This window comes from Siniperca chuatsi, linkage group LG17 (assembly GCF_020085105.1).
Source record: "Siniperca chuatsi isolate FFG_IHB_CAS linkage group LG17, ASM2008510v1, whole genome shotgun sequence".
Taxonomy (NCBI): Eukaryota; Metazoa; Chordata; class Actinopteri; order Centrarchiformes; family Sinipercidae; genus Siniperca; species Siniperca chuatsi.
This window is the reverse complement of record NC_058058.1, coordinates 18,119,947-18,145,847: the sequence shown is the minus strand read 5'-3', so window position 1 is coordinate 18,145,847 and position 25,901 is coordinate 18,119,947. Positions and strand designations below refer to the sequence as shown.

At 41.8% G+C, this 25,901-nt stretch overlaps 1 protein-coding gene across 1 annotated transcript; it reads left to right on the top strand.

Annotated features, from left to right (window-relative positions):
* The first annotated feature begins 63 nt into the window (after positions 1-63).
* hibadha (3-hydroxyisobutyrate dehydrogenase a) lies at positions 64-25,835 on the top strand. The gene is made up of 8 exons (XM_044171113.1): positions 64-210; positions 3,355-3,515; positions 3,804-3,913; positions 7,645-7,766; positions 17,581-17,714; positions 18,514-18,590; positions 23,417-23,573; positions 24,366-25,835. Exons 1-8 carry the CDS (start codon positions 141-143, stop codon positions 24,522-24,524), a joined length of 990 nt encoding a protein of 329 aa, XP_044027048.1. The 5' UTR covers positions 64-140; the 3' UTR covers positions 24,525-25,835.
* Positions 25,836-25,901: the final 66 nt, after the last annotated feature.

Genomic DNA, 25,901 nt, shown 5'->3' with positions numbered 1-25,901 from the left:
CACAGGATATCCCGCCTTTGCCTCGTTCCCATTGGTTGCGGAAACTCAGCGAGAGCTGCGATTGGCGGAAATCACAGTTCTAGTTTGGCTTTCCTGGCTTGACAGCTGTCACTGTACGCCGAGGTCAAGGGGAAAGAAGCATGGCTGCGTTGTTTAGAGGGTCGCGAAATGTATTTTTAAGGTGGAACAAGCATGTCGACCTTGCCTTCGGTAATGTATTCGCTTATGTTGTCAGTTTCCTTGTGCTGTTTTTCTTCCGTTTATGAATGCGTGTTCAGAGGAAAATGCAAGCGAAATATTCTCTGCTCCAGCCTGTTAGCTAGCTTGTTATCGTTAAGTATGAATACTTGGTCGTTTTAAGTCTGAACACAATGTTCCTGAATTGGCCACCTGCTGAGTGGTCAATCATGCAGTATGCGAGGACAATGTGCTTATGTGAAGCAATGGCCAGTAACAGCTAATTTTAACAGTGACAGTGATCTCTTTATAGACCTTTTAGTTGGATGTATAAGATCTGTATTGGGTCTTAATTATATTAGTCTGCTTTAGGTGTTTCTATTCTCAGTACAACAATTTGTGTTTGTCTATACACATTCCTGGAGTAGCCTGTTGCATCACTGCCACAACGCCTTCTCTATCCACTCTTCCCTGCCCATCCTACAATGCCAGACACAAGACATGGTTTCTGTATCAGCAACAGTGAATGTTGATTTGAATGATCTTTGATAATATGCTACTTGAAATTCAGGGACCATTGACATGATGTTTTAGTTATGCTGGCCATTTCTTAAATGCATGTAACTCTCTGGTGTTGAACCGTAATTATATTTTTCTGTAATGTGTTCTGGCCTTGAATTGCAATGGTTCAATTTGGCTACATGACTCATTTCTGTGAAGGTTCTTCTTTCAAAGGCCCCAATACAGTGCTTCCCCTTTTTTCCCTGGTAATGCCTGTGCAAAGCAGATATAGTCTTGGCCCAGGCCTGTACTGCCAGTTTCAAAGTCCATTGTAAAGCAATGCCAACAACCACTTCAAATGGGTTGACATACTTCTGTGAACATATTAAAATATATTATTATTATTATTATTATTATTATTATTATTATTATTATTATTATATCAAAATAAATTGATATTTTATAGATAAACCTCTAGTAGCCAAGTATGCTGTAATGGACTGAATAAATACTTTAGAGCTGAAACAGACAAATTACCTGACTACCCATGCCTCCAGTAGCCTTATATTTCAAAGCTTAGAAGTAAAATATATGAATATCTGGCAGTGAATAGTTATGCTTATATCACATGTTAAAAATAGTGATGAAATGATGAATTCATCTATTCATCCAAAGAAAATTAACAAATCAATCATTAAATGCAAAAATGTTCCTGGTTTCAGCTTCTCAAATGTGCGGATATTCTGCTTTTCTCTGTTTTTATATCATGTGAACTGAATGCAATTTCAAATTGTTTTGCACTGTCTCTCCAACAAAAAACAAGATTGGAACACGTCACCTCGGGCTGGGGGAATTGTAGAAATGATAGACTAAACAATGAATGGAAAAAAATAATCAACATACTAATTGGTAATAGAAATTAATACTAGTTACAGCCCTAGTTAAAGTGATTGTATTGTTTTACACTTGACGAGTATACAAACCTGAGGAAGTGGTGAATCATGCAGAAAATTCAAAGTTTGATTTGAAAATAAGGAGTGCCAGAGAATGTGCCTTTCATTAAAAGTTTCTTATACCACTCACAATTATAATATCTGACTCTGCAAAATGAAACACTGGTTAATTTGTTAGTTTAATTCACCATGTGCAATTGAGTGCGATACACCATATTGTTGCACCATATACTTACTGAAGACTTGTACAGCACTAAAATACATATATTTATTTGGTTCATGCAAAGAACAGGCTAGAAAACAAGGTGAGGATTGGAGAAAAAAAATATTTTAGACAACTGAAATGTGTCAGAAGCCTTAACTGCAGGAACAGTATTCCCACACTAACCAAAAGATCAGCTCTTTTCTCTGTCTTGCATTTGTGAAACATGTTGTCAGTAGCCGTAGTAGTATAATTGTTAAAGTCCCCTTTTTTCAACTTGGAAGAAAGAAGTATTAGATCAGACATGTTTCAGTTCTTGGAAGGTGTGCATATTTTGTAAGGATGACATGATTCCCTCCTAAAACTTGTTTTTATTTCATAGATCATAGCATTATAGTAGATACTCATCTTACTAGATGTTGGTGTGTCATTAACACAAAATGTATTCCATGCAAAGGAAGCGACACCTGAACAAATAATATTTGTAATTTTAGGCCAGTGTCAGAGAATACTGTATCCTCTTGAAGGTATAGTCAAAAGTATCATCACTGAAGTAATGGCAATGTAATATCTACAGTATATGTTGAAGGGTTGGCTGAATTTAAGGGAAGGCTCTCTGTTTGAGCTTCACTATGAAGGCCTAATCCTGTTGTTGTAGGCTGGTTGCTTCACTCAGTTTAGTATCTGTTATCCTTGCTGGACCTTGGCTGAGCCAGCAGTGTTTAATAGCCTGGCCAGACTGCCCAAAGGCTGGTTGTAAGTTACAGCATTAAGATTTGCTCTGTTGTTATTGATTCTAATTAGAGCATTTACTTCTGACAGTAGCATTTTTTACAGTTGCTTTTCGCTGCAATTTAAACAGTGCCAGACAGTCATTAGCAAAAGGGACCCAAGTTTTTCATAGCACTACTCATGGTGGAAAGTTGTCTTGCCTTAATTTTATGTAAACACTTTGAATTTCCTCTGCTATACAAACTGTCATAAGTAAAAATGATGTCATTACAGACAGGTACTGTATGTGATTGCACAAATTTTGTCCATAGCCTCTCTGAACTGTTGCTGAAGATATTGAGGATTGTAATGTGTTTGTATTGCTCTGGACTAGGTACGATAACCATCTCTGAAAATATCACAGTTTCACGGTTTACAGTATTACACAATAATCATAATAATTATTATTATTATTATTATTATTATTATTATTTTCAGTTACAGTGACCCTTAAAGGAATGAAAACAGAAGGGTTTTTTTGGTTGAACAAACGCTTTATCATAATTTCACAAAATATTATGTCCTGTCAGACATGAAACTTGATATGTATTTTTTTTTAATTAACACTAATACAGTAGAATTCAATACCATAGATAAGCAAATGTACATTGTATGATGACCGTAAATTTTCATACCACAGTATACTGAACTGGTATGCTGCTGCAACCCCACTCTGGACTTCAGCTAAACAAAATGTCTCACATTTTTTTTCCTCACACCTCCAATGGCGTCTTTGTTATCCTCCCTCAGTGTCATCACGATCAATGGCCTCAAAAACACCAGTGGGGTTTATTGGTCTGGGAAACATGGGCAGTCCCATGGCCAAAAACCTGTTAAAAAATGGTTATCCTGTTATTGCCACTGATGTCTTCCCTGAGTCTTGCAAGGAGCTGCAGGACACTGGTGCCCAGGTAACACTCAGTCAGTAACACATTACATAGGGACATTTGAACATTTGATAGAATATAACATATACAATTTGACATTTAACAGGCCAATTCGGCTAAGATTACACTGCATATTAAACAATTCATTGAAACTCACTGCAATTTCTTTAGAACAGTTACTATATGAATATGTGCGTCTGAACCAACAGGCTGTCATAAATAAGAGCTATAATACATTCCATTTATTCATGAAGGTGTTTATTTTGTGTTGATGACATGATGATATTGTACAATGATGACTCCAATATTCAGGTAGTAGACTCTCCAGCAGATGTGGCGGAGAAAGCAGACCGCATCATCACAATGCTACCCTCCAGTCCCAACGTCATAGAAGTCTACACAGGCCCAAATGGCATCCTCAAGTAAGCACTCTGCAATAGAAATGGTCCGCCAGTGCCTACAATGGCATTTTTGCTTATTGTGATGTAATTTCTTGGAGTATCTTCAAATGCTTCATATCCTAAAACTGTACAGCCTATGCTAAAAGGTTATGTAAGTCAATAAACCATAATAATTGATAAACGTATTGAAATAGTTTCATAAAATTAAAAAACAATCGGACATGTTTTTTCACCCAATTTTACTAAATATACACACAAAACATATTGATCTAAAAGATTTCTGAATGTAGAGACATGAACAAAATATTTCTTAACACAACTAACACTATTTGAACTATGTACATTTTTTAGTTTTTGAAATATGTTCATTTTTATGAGCAGAGTGCAAAGGCGTTGATAGTTTAATTTGTGCAAGTCCTGTATGTTCACTTTTGGTAGTTGTCATGGCAGTTCCTGTCAACAATGACAGACAGGGGCATTCTGCAACCTTGCATATGAATGGTCCCTCCTCTCTGTCCCTCCAAGAAGGCCACACACCTTCTTGGAGGGAGAGAGGTCGTCGTCCCCATGAAGTGGTTGTACTCTCCTACAGTGGTAGGTCTTGGAACTGCTGCGCTGTATGCAGTGTGCATCGTGGAACACACAGATACCTCTCTTGTGTCCATCCACTTCACAAACAGGAGCTGCCCATCCCTGATCCACCGTATGGATCCTTTCGGAGAGTCCTTGTCAGGGCGTTCACCGTGGTTGTTGGGGTTCTCACTCAGCCCTCCTTGTAGGTCCCACAAGCTCTGCCAAGGTTGCAGAGGTGCCTGAAGAGTGTCGGGCTGGTCTAGAAGTTATCACAATAAATGTGATCCAGATCTCAGGTATTCTTTGTTTACCAGCGACGCAACAGCATAGAAGGACAGTCCCCTCCCAGTGAATGTTTCGGCCTTTCTTGTACATATGTTGAAGTCCACCGTGTAGCCAGAGTCTGCTAAAACAAAAAGTTTTATGCCACACTTTGTCGGCTTGTTTTTGTTGTAGCCTACTGTTTTAACCCAATTTTAGCTTTGGTGGCCACCATACGCTCATCCACAGCCAGGTTCTGATGAGGGTGGTAGACAGCCTTGCAAGCAGTTCGTATAGAAGGCGGCCTGTGCAGCCTGTTGTAATCCTCTGTGCCTTTCTGTCATTCACTGCATCCTCTTCAGGGTCACTCCATATGCATGCAGAACCTGTCTCTGGACATGACCTTGCGAAGCCCGGGGACGTTGAAGATTTTTACACGCCACATGTTACTGACTTTTGGCAAATTGATGACACCCATGTAAAACATCAGCCCCATGTATTTGCACAATTCTTCAGGTTTAACTGGATTCCACATAAACTTCTTGTCAGCAGCATTATTTTTTTCAGCATCTTTGTTTGTGTCACACAAAGTTTGAATAGTTTTGCTGTCCAAAAAAAGCTTGAACAGCTCCATGTGGCTTGGGGTGTGCCCAGAGGACAGAGGTGGCTGCACACCGGAATTCCTTTTGGGGAGGAACCTGGGGAGTGGCTGAGGCAGACTATCTGACTCTTCCTCTGTCTTCCACCCTGTAGGCTGTGCAGGGGGGCAGATGGCTGAGGAATCTTGGCTACAAACCATACCACCATTCCCATGAGCACGGCATCAACTCCTGTAGCCACGACTCCTGTGGCCACGCTCACAAGCCCTGCGATCATGGCGATGGCCTCTCACTTGTGGAAAGAATCTGACAGTAATTCCCTTGAATCGCTGGAAAGGGGTGGTGTTGTGTTGCTGACGCTGTGTCCTCTGTCGTGAAGTGCTGGGGCGCTGTGCTGGGATGCTGTGCTGGGGTGAGGTGCTTGCGCTGTGCTGGGGTGCTGTGCCTCTGGGTGGTCCTCTGTTGCTCCTTCATCTCCAGTGGGGCTAAAACAAAGATAAATGAAAATGATATCAGAAATATATATTAGTTAGCACAAAAACTAAGGGTGCTCCGATTGTTCGGCTGATATTCGTTGTAAATAGTTTGATCGTTGGTCTCTGTAAAGGCCGATCAGATGACTCAATGCCGCCTAGGTATATTAACGGCCGGCGACCACACTTTGCAGAGAAACACAGAGCGAGAGATAGAGAGACGTTAACTCGTATTACGTTAGAAGACGCAGACACGGTGGATATTTTACAAGCATAGACCAGGTAAAGCAACATTGAACACACCTGGTTGGTGTCGATGTCATTCGGTACCATGTTGGTTTCGATCGCTTTGATATGCTACGTCATCAACAACAAGCCTCCTCCACACGTGGCTCACCTGCTGATGTGAAAATGGAATCGCGTGTGAAAAAATCCAAAATGTTATGGTTTTTCGATGACTTTATAAAACATACCACTGACGAAGAAAGTCAACAGAGCAGACAAATACAGGGGGAGAGAAACAGAAAGAGGCGAGGCGGGGCAAGCTAGTGTATGTACAGTAAGAGACAGGTGTAGTGTGTGTGTGTGTGTGTGTGTGTGTGTGTGTGTGTGTGTGTGTGTGTGTGTGTGTGTGTGTGTGTGTGTGTGTAGAGAAAAGAAAGAGAACTGAAGGGAAAAGCAAGGGGAGCAGATTAAAGTAGTTTGTGAGTAAGAACTAAAATAAGGTGGAAAATTAAGTAGACATGCCACAGTTACACAGAGCTTGACAAATATACAGTGTTTCCTACAGAATGACTAAGCTACTCCCAAGTTGGGTTTAAGTTGTGTTTAAGCTGGGATTCTGAGAGACAGTGGAATATGTTGCACATGTTGCCTGCCAATAAATAAACAGTTGTCAGTTCATGATACTTTCTCATCTCTTAGTTTTAATACTTAATAGTTAGACAAATAAATAATGCTACACAATAAGTAGAAGGCTTCAAATAGACACTGTGATCGGTATCGGCCGATACTGCTGCTAGTGATCGGCCCCAAAAATCCTGATCATTGCACCCTTGACAAAAACAACTCTCTAAAATGTGTAATTGATCAGGTGTTGGAATAATAATCCCTAAAATATACTACATCCAGATACTAAAAGACAAGCCACAGCCTGTTCACCCTCCTGCTGTTTGGCAAGCGATACAGAAGTATCTGCTGACGTACAGACTACAGAGCAGCTTCTTTCCGCAGGCTGTAAGACTCCTCAATTCATCCTCCGCACTCCACCATAAATAATAGTTTATTTTATGACATTATTTATTCATCCATTTACATAATTTTTGTTTTGTAAGTAAGTTAGCATAAAGGGACTACAATTAGTATTTCATTATACAACTCTGTGCTATAAAATGATAAATAAATTAACCTTGTATCTTGAAAATTGTACTTACATATCCTGATACAAATCGATGCCTTCAACAAAATGGTCTTCATCCTCACTGAAGAAGGAGTCTGGACCAGAGGAAAGCGCTTCTTCTTCGTCACTGCACACGAACAAAATCTCCAAAATGCTCAAAAACTAATGACTCTGACTATTTCGCTCAATCTCTCTCTGAAATTCCTGCGACCTGCTTCTCTGCTCCTCTGGTGCTAATCCTCTGTTGCCACAGCGCGTTGTCACGCAGTTTTGCACCGCACATAACATAATGTAATGACGTCATCACAAGCATACAACGTGTTGTCGCAAAAGACAGAAGCCATCGTTTTCATAGGGTTAATGTACAAACAGAAAGGCTTGGCCAGACAAAACTTATTTTATGCACTCTACATGAAGTGTTAATGCTGTTTGTCTTTCCCTCTTTAGGAAGGTGAAGAAGGGAACGCTGCTGATTGACTCCTCCACCATCGACCCCGCAGTCTCAAAAGAGATGGCAGCAGCTGCAGAGAAGATGGGGGCTGTGTTCATGGATGCCCCAGTTTCAGGAGGTAATGTGTCACCCAAAGAAAGAAAGTCTATCTCTGCATATTTGATTTTGTGATTCTGTGTAGCTCGACTATTGTAATTTGCTCTTTCTGCTTTATTGTAATGGCAAATATTCAAAATATTCCACCTCAGTCAGCGAGTATGCTGAAGTGCTGAAGATGATGTTGCTCATGCAAGCTGTGTTTGAAGAGAGCATATTACATTTTTGTAAATGATATCGTAGGATTTATTTCTGTTTTTAGGACCATTACAACTTGTCAGGGATTATATAAAGGGCTCGTGTGTGTGTATATAAAGGGCTCAAGAGTAGGTGTAGGTGGCAGTATCAAAAGCAGAATCGGACTGCTAGTTTGTTCATTTGAGAATACCAATCATAGTGTTAGGTCTATGACTCCTCAGCCTTACTTCTGAACTGTCTTACACTCTTTTGTATTTCTAAACTATGGGACCTTTTGGGTTAGTGCTAGGACATAGGTTGTAATTACTGAGTGGGCCAGCCAGTAGGTGCCCTCTTGAGGTTTTATTGCTGCTTTTGACCAGGGGTCTTAAAGGCAAGGTTAAGGTTTTAAGTCCTCATTATGTTGGTGCTGTCTGCTTGTGACGGCTTCTTGACAGAGCACAGGATCACCAGTCATCCTTAATGGGCTGAGCCGTAGTGGAGAATCCCGTGTCAGAGCTTTTCATGTTGATGGAGCCGTAATGGCGGGTATCCTATGTTAGTGCCTTTCATGTCAGATAAAGAGTCATAAAGAGGAGAGAAACTGCCCTCACATGGAGTGCAGGAGAATAGAGGAGGAAGATAAGACATGAAGGAGACACATCGCAGTAAAAGTGTCCATCTCCCTGTCTCGCTGTCTTTCTTTCTTTCTCTTTCACACACGCGCGCACACAATTATTTTCATTCAGGTATGTAGTTAAGGTATGCTACATCCTGACACTCCTGCACATCTGACTACTAACTCTGATCATACTCTGCTGCTGCTTTTTATTTCACAGTCTTTATTTCATGCACAATACATACTGTAGCTCCCGCCCTCTCTCATACAAACACAGACTTGGCGCACACTGGCATGTTTACCAGCTGGCGTCTGCAGAACAGACTGCAGTCAGTGAGATCAGAGCCTTAAGCCTGTTACTCTCCCTTAACACACACTGTTTACATACTATAGTGCACAGTTTGTGTGTGCAGTCCTCTGTGAAGGTTCGTCCTCTCCTGTCTTTTAACTACGCCTCTTTTACTAGCCTGAGATGACCAATGATTTACCTACTACCTCTGGCCTCTGCAACTAGCTCTGCAGACTCTTCTCTCACACACATGCTGCATGCTGACCCAGTGTCACCTCGAGACCACCATAAGTCATATCCATAAGTGCATACTGCTCATTTAGTGCACAATAGCAGAATATTCTCAGCAGAAAATTACTCAGAAGTCATTGTGAGAATAAGTTATAATTCTGATTATCAATTTAAGTCATTTAGGAAGCTAAAATACCAAAACATTCACTAACTCCAGCCTCTGAAATGTTTTGGATTGTCTCTGTTTTATATTATTGTAAATGGAAAATCCTTGGGGCTTGGACTGTTGGTTGGGCAAAACAAGTAACTTGGGAACTTATGATGGCCATTTTTCAATATTTCCTGACATTTTATAGACAAAACAATGAAGCCATTAATCTGAGAAAGAATCAACTGATTGATTCATAAGAAAAGACATGGTTAGTTGCAGCCCTAAAGTGCACACACTGAGACATTTAGCCCCTAAGGAATAAGGGCTAAGGAATGGAAGTTGGTGGTGATGGTGTGACCTTGATTAGCCAGGCTAATCCTGTGGAGACATAAAGGTCATGAAAGAGTGTTTCAATATGTGGCAACTTCATGGGAAATAGCAGAGACTTTTAAACACCCCCCCCACACACACACACACACACACACACACACACACTCACACACTTTCCACATCCCTGGGTTAGATATAAAGTTATATGCTATGTTCCAGCCAGGAGATGGCACCCTACCCAAATAGGGCATTGTCATACTCATGAGATTTGTGTGTGCAAGAAAAAAAAGTATTGGTGAAATCAGCTCAGCTCTATGACTATTAATAGTTCTTGTATTAATACTGTATGTCCACAGATGAAACACAGTATAGCTGTGGTTAAATAGAAAATACTTCAATACTTAATTTTAGTTAAAATAACATCTGGCGTTCACTCCAGGGACATAGGATAATATAATTATTGATATATTTTATTGATGTAATTTATGAAATATTTTGGATACACTTGATTTAATTGACTTAAAGAAAGGCATTGTCCAATCACAATTTATTTTATTCACTGAGGATAACAATACACTCAGCACAGACTTGCTGTGATCTCCCATACTCTTAAAATTTTGCAGACACAGCCTGTTCTTTTTGTGGTTTCTGTATTTGTTTTTATTTTTAATTTAGATTTTACTTTTGATATAAACTGAATCCTTTCGTGTATGTGTGGTGTGTGAGGTGGCCTATTTTACACATAAATGTGTGTGTGTATGTTGTGTGCGTCACCAGAGGTTTGGCAGCCAACCGTGGGATCTGAATAGCGGAGTCATAACCCTTTTTAAAAAGAGCAGTCAAAAAAAAACTTTCCCTTTCTTCTCATGGGCATCCTGCTGGCTTTCATTCTTGCACACTGACCAGTGTCTTGGCTTTAGCCCTGCATGACCCAGCTGTGTCCTGGTAGACACACACATATCCATACAGAGTTGTAATCTCTGTGCAAACACTTTCCTGCATAGACACAGTTATATATATATATTAACTTAGACACTGGTTCTTAAGGCTCGCTAACATTTTCTTGCACACACACACACACACACACACTTCTACCACTGTCTGGTGTCATTAAAAGCGTCCGCATGCAAAGTTGACCCACAACAAAACAAGCTCTGATGTCACAGGCCCAGGGTGTTGGCACAGCGATGGCAAAAATAGGAGGTCTGGCTAACAAGCGGCCGGGTCGTTAGCAGTAATTACCCAGAATGCCTGTGTTTGTGTCTGTGTGCCCATGGTGGGCTGCCACATTGCTAACGGACGATGGCTTTAAAAAGGCCCTAAAAAACCTTTCATTGTGTTTTTCCCAGCGCTGGGAAAGTCAGCTATCGGTGCAAATGAAAGCAAGAAGGAGCCTAGCTGTTGTGGGACCATGGGCACTCGAACTAACGTTGCTTGTTTGCGAGGTCTTATAATCCTCAGCTAACTACCTATTTAGCCTGAGTCTCAACACCACTCTAATCATATCCATACCACATTGACTGAAGCCTGAGTGTTGCAGCGTGTCATTTGCCGACAGTTTGAACGTCATCCTCCAGCCTGTAGGAGCTTGTTCAAGCCAAGGCGGGCACCAGTTGGTTCATCAGTCAACACTGCCATTCCACTCCTTTGCTGACTGATATGGCTCTCTTTCTCCCTCCAGGCCCACAGGACCTGGGGCTTCTTCCACAAAGATCAACTTTTGACTGTGGCTTTCAACATATAGTCAGACTTAAATTCAGGTTTTAGTTCACTGTTCACCTAAAGTTGTTTTATAGTTGAACTTTTAAGCATTAAAAGGTTAATTCTTGACCTTGGAAATGGTAGTTTAACAAAACAATCCTTTTTCAGTCATAATTGTAAAAAATTGTGAGAAAATCATATTGTTAAAATCATCATGAATCGTATCGAATCGTGAGTTACATCCCTAATATTTGTAGATTCTGGAGTAGATGTTACTTTAAAGGGACAGTTCATCCCAAAATCAAAAATACATATTTTTCCTCTTACCTGTGGTGATATTTATCCATCTAGATTGTTTTGGTGTAAGATATTGGCCGTATAGATGTCTGCATTTTCTGAATATAATGGGACTATATGCCACTGAGTTTGTGGTGCTCAGAGCGCAGAATTTGAGGGCACTATATAGTGCATAAAATTGACACTGAGAATTCGTACTCTTATATAAAATAGTGGAAATGAAATATAGTGGATTTAGTAGCAAATAGGGAGTGATTTGAGATGCCTAAGTCCAAAGACCAGTCCAACTTGTCTTTGTAAAACCTGCCACTGGTACATCTGGTCAGAGGAAGGAGCAGGAGAGCACTCAGGCCAACCTAATCCAGTCTGAGAATAGGATTAATTGAGAGGATGAGTCTGGGAGCCTGAAGGCCGTTTAGTGAAGGTTAGTGATGATTCTCTGACACTGAGTTAAGGAATCAGTTTGGATGGGCAGGGGGTGGTGCTGTCGCAGTCTGTCATGTTGATGGCTTAGCAGTACTAGAGAGCGTCAGTGGTCCAAAGACTAGATTAGCATAACAAGCCTCTCACTGACAGGTTCTGGTGACATAGAGCAGGAATGAGGGGGAGGGCCAGTGGGTGTAGGGCGGTAAAGTGACCAGGGATGGCGATGATGGAGGGGTGGTGACGGGGGGGGCTGTAGCCTATGCTCCAGATGGAGGTAGACCCACAGCAGCTGGGGACTGGCTCTCACATCAGGCCCCTATGTCATCTGCTGTGTGTGTGTGTGTGTGTGTGTGTGTGTGTGTGTGTGTGTGTGTGTGTGTAGACAAATAGTCAGCTGGTGTATGAGTCATACAAAAAGTCTCTGTCCATCAAATGTAGCCCAAACATCACACTACATGTCACTCACCTAAAAGCGAATTAGCGTTCTGTCTGTATGAAGGACAGTTTTTGCACCTCAACCATGTGAGTGTGTTTGTGTATGTCTGTATCCCTGCCTGCTAATAGCCTAATTGGGGATCATTATTAACATGATCTATCCTAGATGAGTCTCATTGGGCCAGAGAAAGGATTGATTGTGGATCTCTTCTGCTCTCTCGAGCCTCTGTCACCTACCACTGACCAGCCTCTCCCCTACAGAATAGAGCAGTTACTGATGATGATAATGATGATGATGACCGGCCTGGCCTGGTGGTCAATGAACAGGCAGTGCAAACTTAACCCTTAAGGCTGTATGAAACATTTATATACAAGAAACTATGTTGATGCTTTAAACTGAATTAACTCTTCCCTTGTTTTTTTTTTTTTTTTTTTTACAAAACCCACTTTCTCCAGTTGCCTACTCGCTCGAGGTTCTCATGGAGTATTTGTGCGCAGGAGTCAGTTCTCAGGGCTCTGCACTCGTTAAATGGAGCCGATAAAGAGTCTGTTTTTAACATAACAGAGAAGCATTAGCAAAGTTGGCAGATAAACTGTTGAAAGTGCTATTTTTTTTATGTGTGTGAGTGATTTTGGTTAACGCACACCCTCATACCGTTTCACTTATTTACTCGATATCCGTTATGCTTTTTACAGGACCTGTTTGGGTTTTTAATTTGTTTGAGAAAAAGATCTGCCCTTGGGTGTAATTATAATGGTGGACCACATGAGGCTGCGTTGTTGGCCTGTAAACATCCTACCCCCACTGGCTTACACTGCAAGCAGTCATCTCCCATTGACTCAAGGCTGTTACACTATTAAGTGTGAAGGCTCTTTTCAATCTGAATTATAGATGAATGCAGCCAAACAAAACTTTAAGCTTGCATGTGCATATAGTTAAAAAACTTAGAAGCAAACAATGTAGTATATTGCCAAAGCCAGAGTTTGTTTACACCAACAACATTTGGCGTGACATGAAATCTGGCATATCACTAAATCGCTCCTGGCGTTCTCAAAGTAAGAGCAGTTACATTATCATTTTAGGAAATTAGGTGTTTGGAGGAGTTCTAATGATATTATAGGTGTTGTTTTGCTCAGTGTTTTTCCATATACTCTCTGGGGGGAGAAAAGCAGGGTTGTGGCACATTGTCAAATGCGTCATTCATTACCAAACTCTGGGAACATCCCTTTTTTGTATGTGTATGTGTGTCTGCGACTGTGTGTGTTGTTTGTGTAGCCTCATATTTACAAATGTAGTTTAATTCAAACCCACCACCAATAAAAAGTGCCTACTGGTTTACATGCGGCTCGTAACTTCGAGACACAGCCTCAGAAGCTCTAACTGACGTCTTATTGGCGGCCGGCTCTGGTATCTGCACCTGTCCCTGGTGACACACACACACACACACACACACACACACACACACACACACACGTATGTATGTATGTATGTACACACAGGAACACAGATACTGCATGCACATGTACACAGACATTCTAACTTACTTTGTAAATACACACACCACTTCAAAAAGAGCCCAAGTTTAAAAGGTTATAAGGCTCTCATGAATTGCTTTGGTTGATTATTTTGTGTGTAATGAAAGAAGTGCTAATGAAGTTAGTGTACGCTACAAACAGGCCAAACCAGAGTTGTTTCTCTGATCTTTCTTTGCCTTCACACAACCAGCTTCACCCTCTTATGTTCATGGTTAATGCCTGTCGTCGAAGCTGTCATCTGTCCTAATAGTGCTTAATTGCCTGCTTATTAACTTGAATCTTGGTAATATAGGAGATCAGATTAAGGAGATGTCTATATGTGTCTGTAACTGAATGAAAGCTATCTTGCACAGGCCACCCACAACTACACATGCACACACACACACACTCACAAACAGACACACTGTGCGGTGCCTCTCCATATGTAATACACCATACTGGCAGAGCCACTTTCATTCTCCTCTCCTCCTCCTAACCCTTGCACTCTACACAGAAAAAGCCACAGAGCAGCTCAGTAATAGTCCAGCCAGCTTCAGCATGATCTGAGAATATTTGCGTTGGGTGATTTGGGGTTGAGGAAGTGGGTGCCCACTACTCAGCCAACCAAAACTTGTCCCCTGAAACTGGGTGAGAGAAAGTGACAGAGGAGAGAGGTGGTTCTTTCCCAAGGGAATTATTGATATTAGAGTAGCAATTTTGTCTTTATTCTGAATCTATTGTTTTTTCCCTTAAAGACATGGCAGTAGCACTCTGGCATCATTATATTATGCTCACTTTATTAAGTAGAATTTTGTGTGGCATTATATACATAATTTTTTCTCTTGTGGATGTCTTCTGAGTATTTTCATCCCTCCTCTACTCTTTCCTCTCCATCGCTCAACCCTATATCTTATATCATAGGTGCTTCCCACCCCTTACACAGAAACACACACACACACATATACACATGCCTTGTCTCCCCCCCCTAGGGGGCGTTGTGTAGTTGTGCAGTGCTAACGATCCAGGACTGTCACTCCTGCTGGGATGGATGAGCCGGCGGACCCGACGCTCAGGAAGCCTCATTAGGATTCCTCTTTAATCCGTCTCTGACAGGACCAGTCCGAGAACGGGATGTCCCCTCTCTCTCTCTCTCTCTCTCTCTCTCACACACACACACACACACACACACACACACACACACACACACACACACACACACACACACGGTAGAAGCCAATACACACCACATAGACACTATCATAGAATTACACGTCACACAAACACAAATGCACTTTGAACAGACTCACTGATACCCCCAACACGCATACACACATTGTTATGCTAATGATGTGTTATTCTTCCGCCAACAAGGATCTTCCATCATCCCGGTGTCACTGCCTATAGAAATCCACTACAGATCATAAGAGCTTATCATGGGTGATTAGTTAATTTGAGGGAGGGAGAGTTGGGAGGGATGCTGGGAGGTAGGAAGAGAACGATCGTTTTCCTTCTCTGCTGTCATCTCTACATCTCTCTCTACTTCTGTCTCCCTCGCTCTCTTTTGTCTCGCTGTCCTTCTTTCTCTCCTTAGTGAGATATATTGATCAGCATGCTGACTGTGTTATCAATAATCTCCTCTTTAGTTGTCCGCAAACAGTGATTTCCACTAATGAACCAGCACAGTTGTCACACTGCTCTTTCGAGAGAGAGAGAGAGAGAGAGAGAGAGAGAGAGAGAGAGAGAGAGAGAGAGAGAGAGAGAGAGAGAGAGAGAGAGAGAGAGAGAGAGAGAGAGAGAGAGAGAGAGAGAGAGAGAGAGAGAGAGAGAGAGAGAGAGAGAGAGAGAGAGAGAGAGAGAGAGAGAGAGAGAGAGAGAGAGAGAGAGAGAGAGAACGAACTAGTAAATGGAATGTAAAAAATAAGAAGTGATAGTATGAGTATGTATGTACTTTTACAACTTCCTGTAATAAAAGAAAACTCTGCTTGAGTTATTATGTATTTGTTCTTTTTTCAAAATTAGAATGATTGGTATTGTCAAGAAAAGTTATGACGGTCAGCACTGTACATTATACTGTACATAGGTGTATGATATGTAACTAAAGCTATTTGGTCAAACAGGTTCTGCCACTAGATAAAAACTTCATTATATTAAACTAAACTAGACTCTAGTAGATTCAGACAAGTGAAATAAAAAAACAACATTAAGTAACAAGAAAAAAACTAAATCTATCATGTCTATGGTCTGTGGACCATATGTGTGTATGATTGGTGTGTGTGGCAGCCTTATGTTGAGCGTGTGTTTACCGTAGTCCATAGGCAGCTGCTGCAGCGTGGGCTTTGGGCTTCATTATGTGGCCCTAATGACCTGCTGACAGCTCAAGTCTGCCACACACACACATACAGTGAAGTGGCATCATCATATACTTGACAACAGCACAGCCAATTAAAGAAGAGGGAGGGGAAAAAGAGATGTATATTTATGTTTATGGATCATATAAATATACAGTAAGTCTTATTTTCTCCTCCTCTCCTCCTCTGCAGTGAAGTCTGATAATGTGATTTCAGCTGTTTTGTCTCCGGCAATTCCCTTTTAATTATTAACACTGACATTATTAGGCTTTCACTATTAAGAGGCCTTTCATTAAAGCTAGACGACACCCTAAAGAGAAATTCTAACTCACTCTCTCTCCCTCCCCTTCTCTTTTTTTCTTTCCTTCTTTCAGAGAACTGTTAAATGCTTGCTCCCAGCCTTTTGACTTCTACAGTACTTTCTAAGTATTGTGTGTGAGATCAGCATTATATTTTGTTTTCTTCTGTGTGAGTGTGTATACAGTATGTGTCGACCAGATTTCATTGTGTTAATGTTTGGGGCTATTCAATGAGGCATTTAAGGGACACTGCCATTGTGGAGGACACTCAGGCCGGCTGGGTCCAACCCACTCTGAAAAGGGGTTATTTCTGCATTAAGGACCCTGTGGAGTGGGTGAAGGGGGGGGTTGAGGTTGCCTCCTACAACATGGCACGCTCCTTAAGCCATCAGGCATGGGGAGGGATGCCTAATTGAACATGATAAAGTGTAAAGTTAATTACCCCTCACGCCTGTCACTGATACCCCCATGAGGGGGGCCGGCCTCAGGCACAGCTGTTGGTGTGTATGTGTGCGTGTGTGTGAGACAGAGAGAGTAAGGGGTGACAGGACAAAAGGCAAGGGCTCCCATGAGGGTTGTGCAGTGGATGATGGCAACAATCGGCTTTTAAAGATACCTCTGTCCCTCTGGTGCACCACTACTTAACACGCCTGTCCCACTATGTGTCTCACACACACACTCACACACACACACAGAAAAGTACACAGCTGACCTTTTAGACACAGTTGGTAGTGTTGAAACAGTCAAGTGGTTGATAGATTATGTTCTTTTGTGTGGCAAACCCATACATTTTAGTTGGATGCACCTGTTTACTTGTGCTCAGTTACAGATTCGTCTGCACTTATTCAGAGTTTTGTAAAATTTAACTCACTATTCAACCGTGTATACAGTTTGCAGTGTGTTACAGGTCTGGGTTGGACTATTTCAGAGACTGGGGATCGATATGTCGAATGTGTACTATCAAGTACAGTCTGTGAACACCTCGGTTAATCTCAACACTGTGTTTGGACATGTATAGGTGTTGGGGCTGCCAGTCTGGCCAAACTGACCTTCATGGTAGGTGGCGTGGAGGAGGAATACAACGCTGCGCAGGAGCTGCTCACCTGCATGGGAGCCAACGTTGTCTACTGTGGACAGGTTGGCACTGGACAGGTAAAGACCCATGCATGCAAACACACACAGAGAGAGTATGTGCCTTCCTGCTTTTTAAACTGCATCTTCACTCACATACACAAGATTTCATTCATTTCAGTAATTTACATACATACTGTATGAATTCACGTACTCATATGCACATCCGTAATTTGTTTCTTTAATTGAAAGAAAAACACAACTCAAGATTTTTATAATCATCCATCCAGAGGAACTCATCAGAAATGAAGGACATTTTACTAAAAAGTGTAACATGAAATGGATTTTGTCTTCAATCTCAAATAAATTACATAAAAACCAAAGCATTTTCTCTTTAGGGAGATCATTAAACCCACCTATTTCTATAGCTAATGGTAATGTACCTGAACATACACAGATCTTTGACTTTCGGTTAAAATCTGTTTCACATAAGGCTCTACGCTGTAGTTGTTTTTCATGAGACCATATCTTCAAAATTTTGATTTGTACCAAAGATCAACAGACCATCTTTCCTTAAACTTAAGGAACAATTTGTCCCGGGCCTCCTGAATATTAAACTGTAACTTGTTTTGAAAAATAAATAAATCCTACAAAATAAATATTTCACCTCACTAAATCAGGAATGTCCATGCAAAATGTCCCAGTTCTTTCTAGGCAGCCACCTTTTAGGCATATTCACAAGTCCGTTCCAAAGCTGGATCATCTTATGATGATGATTATGTCTGATGTACCTTTAAATTTTTACATTCTGTTTCACATGTTGTCTTGCAAACCTCAAAGTAAAAAGTTCCTTTTGGGCTTTCTGGTCAATCCTCTCTAGGCAGCTAAGATCTGCAACAACATGCTCCTGGCCGTCGGGATGATTGGGACCGCAGAGACCATGAACCTTGGCATCAGGTACTGTTACTAAGCTGCCCCCTAACTGTTATCCTAAAGGGAAAAGCAAGGATGAAACACTAGATTTACATGGGCAAGGTTAACGTAGCTGTAATAGTTGGTGGTCGAGCACAGATAGGAATTCTGATACAGGGAAACTTGTGAGCGGACTATTAAAAGTTGATATACCTAACTTAAATGTATACCAACTAATCCCTTAAATGGAATATGAGCTAGTAATCACAATATGTTCTTCACATTCAGATGTAGCCCTGTGAGGTGTAACTACGTGTGAAAACCAGGGATTCAGTAGTCCCCGTGGGGTTCCTTTTTCTTGTTGAAGGATGTTGAGCAGGGGACTTTTCTTCCTGAGTCAACAAAATGTTGAAGTTTTCAAACATTTGGTTATAAGAAGTACAAGCACCATGAACTTAAAGGTGGCACGTTTGAGGCTTACACATTTAGCCATGCATGAATTTGGTCTCGACCTAGCCCTTAGATATAGCCATCACTATAAAAGCAATTACTATACCAGTGATATGGCCGAAACTGTGGCAGTAATTTACTACTTCAATACGTGTGTGTGTGTGTGTGTGTGTGTGTGTCCAGCCTCTGCTGAAGAGAGATGGATGAGGGGGTGGAGCCACAGACTCTGATTTACATCTGCTGATTGAGCTCTCACCAGCATCCTGTCACAACCCTGTCACTGAACACCGCCTAGAAATCCCATCATTCATCATGCCTCATCCTGGCACAAAGCCTCTTTGGCCAGGAGGCTGAGAATGATGGGATATGTAGTCTTTGGAGATAAAACAAAATATTTTGATGACCTGAAATATCTTAGCATCTTAGCATCCGAGTCTCATAGTGGTACAGATACCCTTCAGAATCTCCCTTTTTTGGAAGTTGGGATTAGGTTTTCTACAGTAAGCCTACACATCAGTTATTCCTCTATGAATTAACTTACCTGAACCATTATTAGTTATTCCCCTTAGAAGTGTGAATTTATTATCTACTCTATTTATACAAGTCCCACGTCAATAATAGACTGTTCCCTCTGTTCACTGTGTTACTATTATAGGTTTTGCAACTTAAATGGTGTATGCACCCATGTGTGCGTGTGTGTGTGTGAGAGAGTACGTGCATGTACGCGAATTGCTCTTCTCACAGTGCAGCTGTGTTAGTGCAGCTGATTTATCTGTGCTGAGACAGAGGAGGAAAATTGGCATGAGCAGTCACACATAAATCCCCCCACTAGGCCTCTGAAATATGGAGGCATTAAGGGAGCAACACAGATTTACACATTGCCACACTGTCCCTGATGCGCACACACACACACACACACACACACACTTAGACACACAGATTTACATCCACAGACACTGAAGACAGCAGTTTTCTACCAAACTACAACAACTTCTACTCACTGCGCATCTAACTAACTACTGCATCCCTTCACTTTGAATGTGAATTCTTTTTTACATCTTGACTCATATTCAGTCTTGATTGTGTGTGCGCATACATGCATTGTGTGTGTGTGTTTCCATGTTTCCCCCCTTCCTACTAGCCAATCTCTGGGGCTTTTATTATAGGGTTTGACAAAGACTGTCATCGTTTAGAGAGAGCCCACACCCATAAATCTCCCATGCTGCATTGTGCCCCAGCCTCATATGCAGAGAGGACGCTCTTAGGCGTATGTGTACAGCCAGACACACACACACACACACAAACAAACGTGCTACACAGTCCAACACAAAGAAGACTGAGCACTCACAGCCAATTTACAGGAAAATGGCAATAACATTTTATCATTCTGGACTTGGGCCTGATAGAGCTGCCCTTTCTTCATGTTTGTGTGTGTGTGTGTGTGTGTGTGTGTGTGTGTGTGTGTGTGTGTGTGTGTGTGTGTGTGTGTTTCTCCTTACCTGTACATGCAGGCAGACACACAAACACACACACACTCACACACGCAGTTCTGTTCGTGGAGCTAATTTGTTGATCTCAGATGGAAGCTCGGGCCATCTCCAACAGAGCGTGACGTTCTCTTAGTGCAAGGAATGGCCACGCATGACAATTATGAGCACACACACATACACACTCCCAAACCAACACACACACCCTGCCTTTCTGCCGTCCTTTCTTTCCCTCTCTTTCGGCTTTTTTCTTCCCCATCCCTATTTGCTTTACCTCCTCATTTTATTCTTTTCTTTTAATCCCTTCATCTCTCCTCTGCCTCTTTTCTGCCTGCCGTAATTTCTGCATGCAGCCAACCAGTAAGTGAAAGAGGGGGATGAGAAGCTGCAGAGAGTAGCGGAGAGAGGCAGCAGTGATTTTAATGATGAAGATGAAAGGAGAGGAAGAAGAGGAGAGTGACGACTGGCCCAGGAAACATGAGGCTTTTACAGCTTACGGTTCACCTTGTATGCCTGTGTACCAGCACTCATTCATGCATACAAACATGGAGTCACTGATGCAAGTAGGAACACACATATTTGTTCCTTTATTCATTTTATGGGGGGAACAACAGGCAAATCGAAAAGGGTCTAACAAGACACAACCCTTTGTGTTGAGAGACAGAAATAGGTTTGCCACAACACACATATGAACACAGACACACATGTCTCCTCCTTAAATGAATTGTGAGCATATGTTCCGATGAAGATTAAAGTTGGGTGATAAACGCGCTTGTTGCCTCTATAAATGAGATAATAAATGCTTGTGTGTGTATATGTGCTCGTTAGCTCTTTAATGTAATAATAAATGGGGAGCGGGTTGGGCTTCCTCTCCTGTGGCATCAGATGAGGATGAGAAGCTAATCGCAATGAAACAGACAGTTAGTACCAGCGCTGCAAATGAACTCCACCTGCCAGAGCTCCCTGGCACATAAATACCCTCCCCCCTTATTTTCATCTCCATACCTCTCACTCTCACATTTCTTTAATCTGCAGTGGCATCGCACAGCAGAGCGTTCGCTTCACTGTTTGTGTGTTTATCCATGTCAATCTTGTTAAACCGTGACATGTCCTCTTCTCCACGCAAATTACTGCAGGCGGGGAACAACACCACTGCGTCAGCTAATAACCACGGCCGTGTGTGTGTGTGTGTGTGTGTGTGTGTGTGTGTGTGTGATGGGAGCAGGAGGGGAACTTCATTGATTTATCGTTAACAGAGGACAACAGCTCCCCGTCAGCGTCTCTGGTCGCTATAACAAACGATCTGTGCGCTCGGACGCGCTTTATTGTAGCTCAGCCAGTAACCTTTTCAGCTGCTGACCCAGAACACAGGGAGGGGCTGCCTGCTTGTGTGTGTGTGTGTGTGTGTGTGTGTGTGTGTGTGTGTGTGTGTGTGTGAGCGCAGAGATGGGGGGTTCATGCGCGATGTCAAACATATGTCCCCCAGAGTCCTCAGACAGGGTGGTGTCAACAGGGAAGATGAGGGGGAGGAAGAGGAGAGGAGAATGAGTGAAGGCGGACGAGAGGAGAAGCAGGATGGCGAGGGATGCTTAGACATAAACTAAAAAAGCCATCATGAGAGAAAAAATTGCAAGCTGAAACACATGTTTACGCACACGCATGCACGCAGGCAGCGTCACTTATGCCACATTTCCAAAACAGTTTGTTAAGAAAACACGAGAGGGCTGAGCGGACACAAAAGAGACAAAGGGTAAGGGAGGAGGGAGAGACATGGAGAGAGAGTAAATGCAATTCCCATTCTTAATTAGTTAGTAGACAGCTAATAAAAACTGTGGTAGTAGTGGCAGAATGAGAGCCAGGTGGAGGGAGGGAGGGAGGCTGCTGGCCTTAAGGACCTATGATGGTTTAATAGTCATATTGAGAGCAGAATAGAGTTACAGGCCTGTAAGTAACAGTGAACTGAGGCAGCCAGAGCTTGATGTGGTCAGCTTTACACTGGCCTTTAAACCGTTAATATACAAAAGCTGCACTTCACAGGCAGATTGAACGACCGACACAGACGCTATAGTTACACCCTCCCTACTGTAAGGGTTGGCACTTTGTTTCACTCCCTGCTTCTGTCTGTCTTTGCTCTCTTTGCTCTCTTTGTCTCATTTGCTTTTTGCTTCTTCTTATCATAGCCTGGAGATTTGTCCTCTTGCATATGAAAGTAGGTTGCTGCAAAATGGGACAGCAGAAGTAAGATCGTACTTCTACACGTGACAGCGAAGGTTTATGGCTCCCCTGTGCTGCTTACCCACTTATCCTCCTCCTCCACTTTCTTTTTTCATGAAAGAGGGATGATGAAGGATAGATGTGCTGCTAAACATCAATACTGCATTAGCCAGCATTACAAAGCCTTCAGCCATTAACACTGAGGAATGGTCACAGCCAAGCATAAGGTTCAATGGGGGTCACTACAATCACCAGCCGCCCCACACCCATCTTTTTCCATGTTCCTCTTTTGCTCTGTTTTAAAAATTAATTCCATAATCGGCACTCCTATCCCTCCCATCCCTTCTGTCCCGTTTACTTACTACTAGCATAATTCCTCTTTCCTTTTCTATCGCTACCAGCAGTTTTCACCTTTATCTCATCACCTCATACTGAGTCGCTTGGGAAGGGGCATTGACTAAAAGTAAAATGGAAACAAAGTCATCTGTTCATCTTCCACACAAGGATCAGTAACATTAGATATGTTCCTGTTCAGGTGGCAAGGAAGTTCTATGGGCTTTCAGCAGCTACTATTAAAGACTCAACCCTGATGTCAACCACAGAATGTTGCAGGATTTGTGTACCCAATTTGACTGTTTTACCCTAATGATTGACCCATGAATGTCCCTGTTACCAAGTCTGAAGGAGATACTGACTTCTGTCTTCTCCTCCTTTTCTCAGACTGGGTTTGGACCCAAAGCTGCTGGCAAAGATCCTCAACATGTCCTCAGGTCGTTGCTGGTCCAGCGACACATACAACCCAGTCCCCGGCGTCATGGAGGGAGTCCCCTCTGCCAACAATTACCAGGGCGGCTTTGGAACCACACTAATGGCCAAGGTACAACGTGCTCCCTGTCTTTGTGTCTTTTTATTTATCTTCACCATCACCTGTGACTCTTTCTTAGAGCTGTAACAAATAATTATTTCCATTATTTTAATCTCTTGATTTCTTTTTTTTCCTGTTTAGTTTATAAAACGTCAGAAAATAGTGAACAATGTCCATACAATTTCCCAGAGCCCAACCTGACTGCAAATTGCTTTAGTCCTTCCAACAATCCAAAATCCAAAAATATTCACAATGAAATAAAACAGAGAAAAGCAGCAAATCCTCAAATTTGAGAAGGTGGAAGCAAATGTTTGGTATTTTTCCCAAGATAAATGACTTAAATGACTAATCATTCATCAAAATTTAATCTTCTGTGATTGACTAATGGAATAATCAAATCATTGCTTCAGCTACTACTACTCTCTCTTTTCTTTTGGTCTCTTTTTTGTTTTTGCTTTGTCTCATTTTCAACTGTTCTTTTGTCTCTGCGTGATACTCGTGCTCTCCTCTTCACCATTCCATCTGTGTCTTATCGTGTGCCACGTAATTTTACTCCCTGCATTAGCTCTTCTGTATTGGTCTGTGTCTGTGTTATCTAGTGCATCTGGGTGTCTATTAATACACTTGCAATGTGTGCTCTGCATACATTAGCCTGGGCAGTTCTATCACACACACACCAAACTTAAGAAATCTGATAGAATTAGGAAAAACAGTTACTTTCTTATAGTCACTGATATCAGCCATTAGATAAATATTATATTATTATGTTAGTCCACCTATCTGACACTGCCTCTCTGTTTGTAGGATCTTGGTTTGGCTCAGAACACTGCCACCAACACTAAGACACCCATCCCTCTGGGTTCCCTCGCCCACCAGATCTACCGAGTCATGTGCTCCCGCGGCTACGCTAACAAGGACTTCTCATCCGTCTTCCAATTCCTACGTGAGGAGGAAGGACAGTGAATGGAGGGGGATGTTACCACACACACACACACACACACACACACACACACACACACACACACCACAACCACACACCCCAGTGCCCCTTATCCCACTATGCTCAGGAGAGACTAAGGCCTTGCACAGATCTGCGATGCAATTAACATACTGTATGTCGACACATGTCCCCTTCTCATTGCATTAGCTGAATCATATTTCTAATTCACAGCTCTCCCTCTGCAAGGGGGGAAATGCTAAAACTGACCTTAGATCAGTATCTAGAGACAAAGCAACTCTCTTCCCAGTCTGAGACTGAGAGGCCCAAGTGGAAAATGAGAGGTAGGGTGAGGCGGTGCAGGTTCATGTGTAACAATGCAAATAATGTGTTTTTTCAGGATGATTGATGAGTAATAACTGCATGATTGTTAAAAGTTAAAGTATGTTTGTTTTTGTCAGGTTTGTGCTTTTTGCCTGTTACCCAAATGACTCTGACCTGTCCCTGTAAAATGAAAGAACAGAAACAAAATCATTGAAGAGACAGTGCAAGAGAGTGCAGAGTTTAGGTTACCCTTTTACTACTGGAAAAAACCTCATATTCATATACATAGCACTACATGTAACGTAACCAAAACTGGCCACCCAGTGGGCTCAAAGGGTTAGTCACTTACGTGTCACCTGAGTCATCCTGCCAGCACACATACTTTAATTTGTTGATTTCATTTTTCATCATCCAGTTTATTTTTTACCTTGTGAATACACTAGAGTTACAGTAGTTTGATTTATTTGGTACATTTAACACAAGTCGCCATTTACTGGATTGGCCAGTTCTGCTTGTTTAAATACTGTGATATATATCTGGTTATTTTTGCACTGTGTGCATTGCAGTGCGATGTGCCGGGCCATTTTGATACGGTTACAGAATCTCTTTGAACTTACCTCTCTTCTCTACTGTATACATCTGCTTATTGAGCCACTGGAGTATTATTCTGTGACCAACACTGTTTAGATTTTATACTGTTGTTCTCACTGTCTTGCACTTTCTCTGCCTGTTTTTACTTTAATTAAAGTCTGTCCTCACATATACTCTTCCCTCTGTCTCTCTCTCAGCTTGTACGACAGCCGTGTAAAGTGTAAGCAAGAAACCGTTCCTCCTTGCTCTGAGCAAATGTACATAATGTATATTTCATATTGTTGAGTAGTGTTGAAGAGGAATCTAAATGGACGGTCACTTTTTTTTTAGTAAAATTCATTAATAGTGTCTACAGTTTGTCTTTGCTCTGTGAAAAAGAATCTCAGTCACACTGTAACCTGAAATAAAACATGTTCTGTGTATTTGGTGTTTGTCTGGTTTTGTTTGTTTGTCTGATGTGGCTGAAGATGTAGCATTTGTCATTCAAA

Coding starts and splice junctions, on each gene's coding strand:
- hibadha (XM_044171113.1), top strand. CDS start 141: ATGGCTGCGTTGTTTAGAGGGTCGCGAAATGTATTTTTAAGGTGGAAC. Junction 18,591..23,416: donor ACCATGAACCTTGGCATCAG/GTACTGTTACTA, acceptor TCCTTTTCTCAG/ACTGGGTTTGGACCCAAAGC. Junction 23,574..24,365: donor GAACCACACTAATGGCCAAG/GTACAACGTGCT, acceptor CTCTGTTTGTAG/GATCTTGGTTTGGCTCAGAA.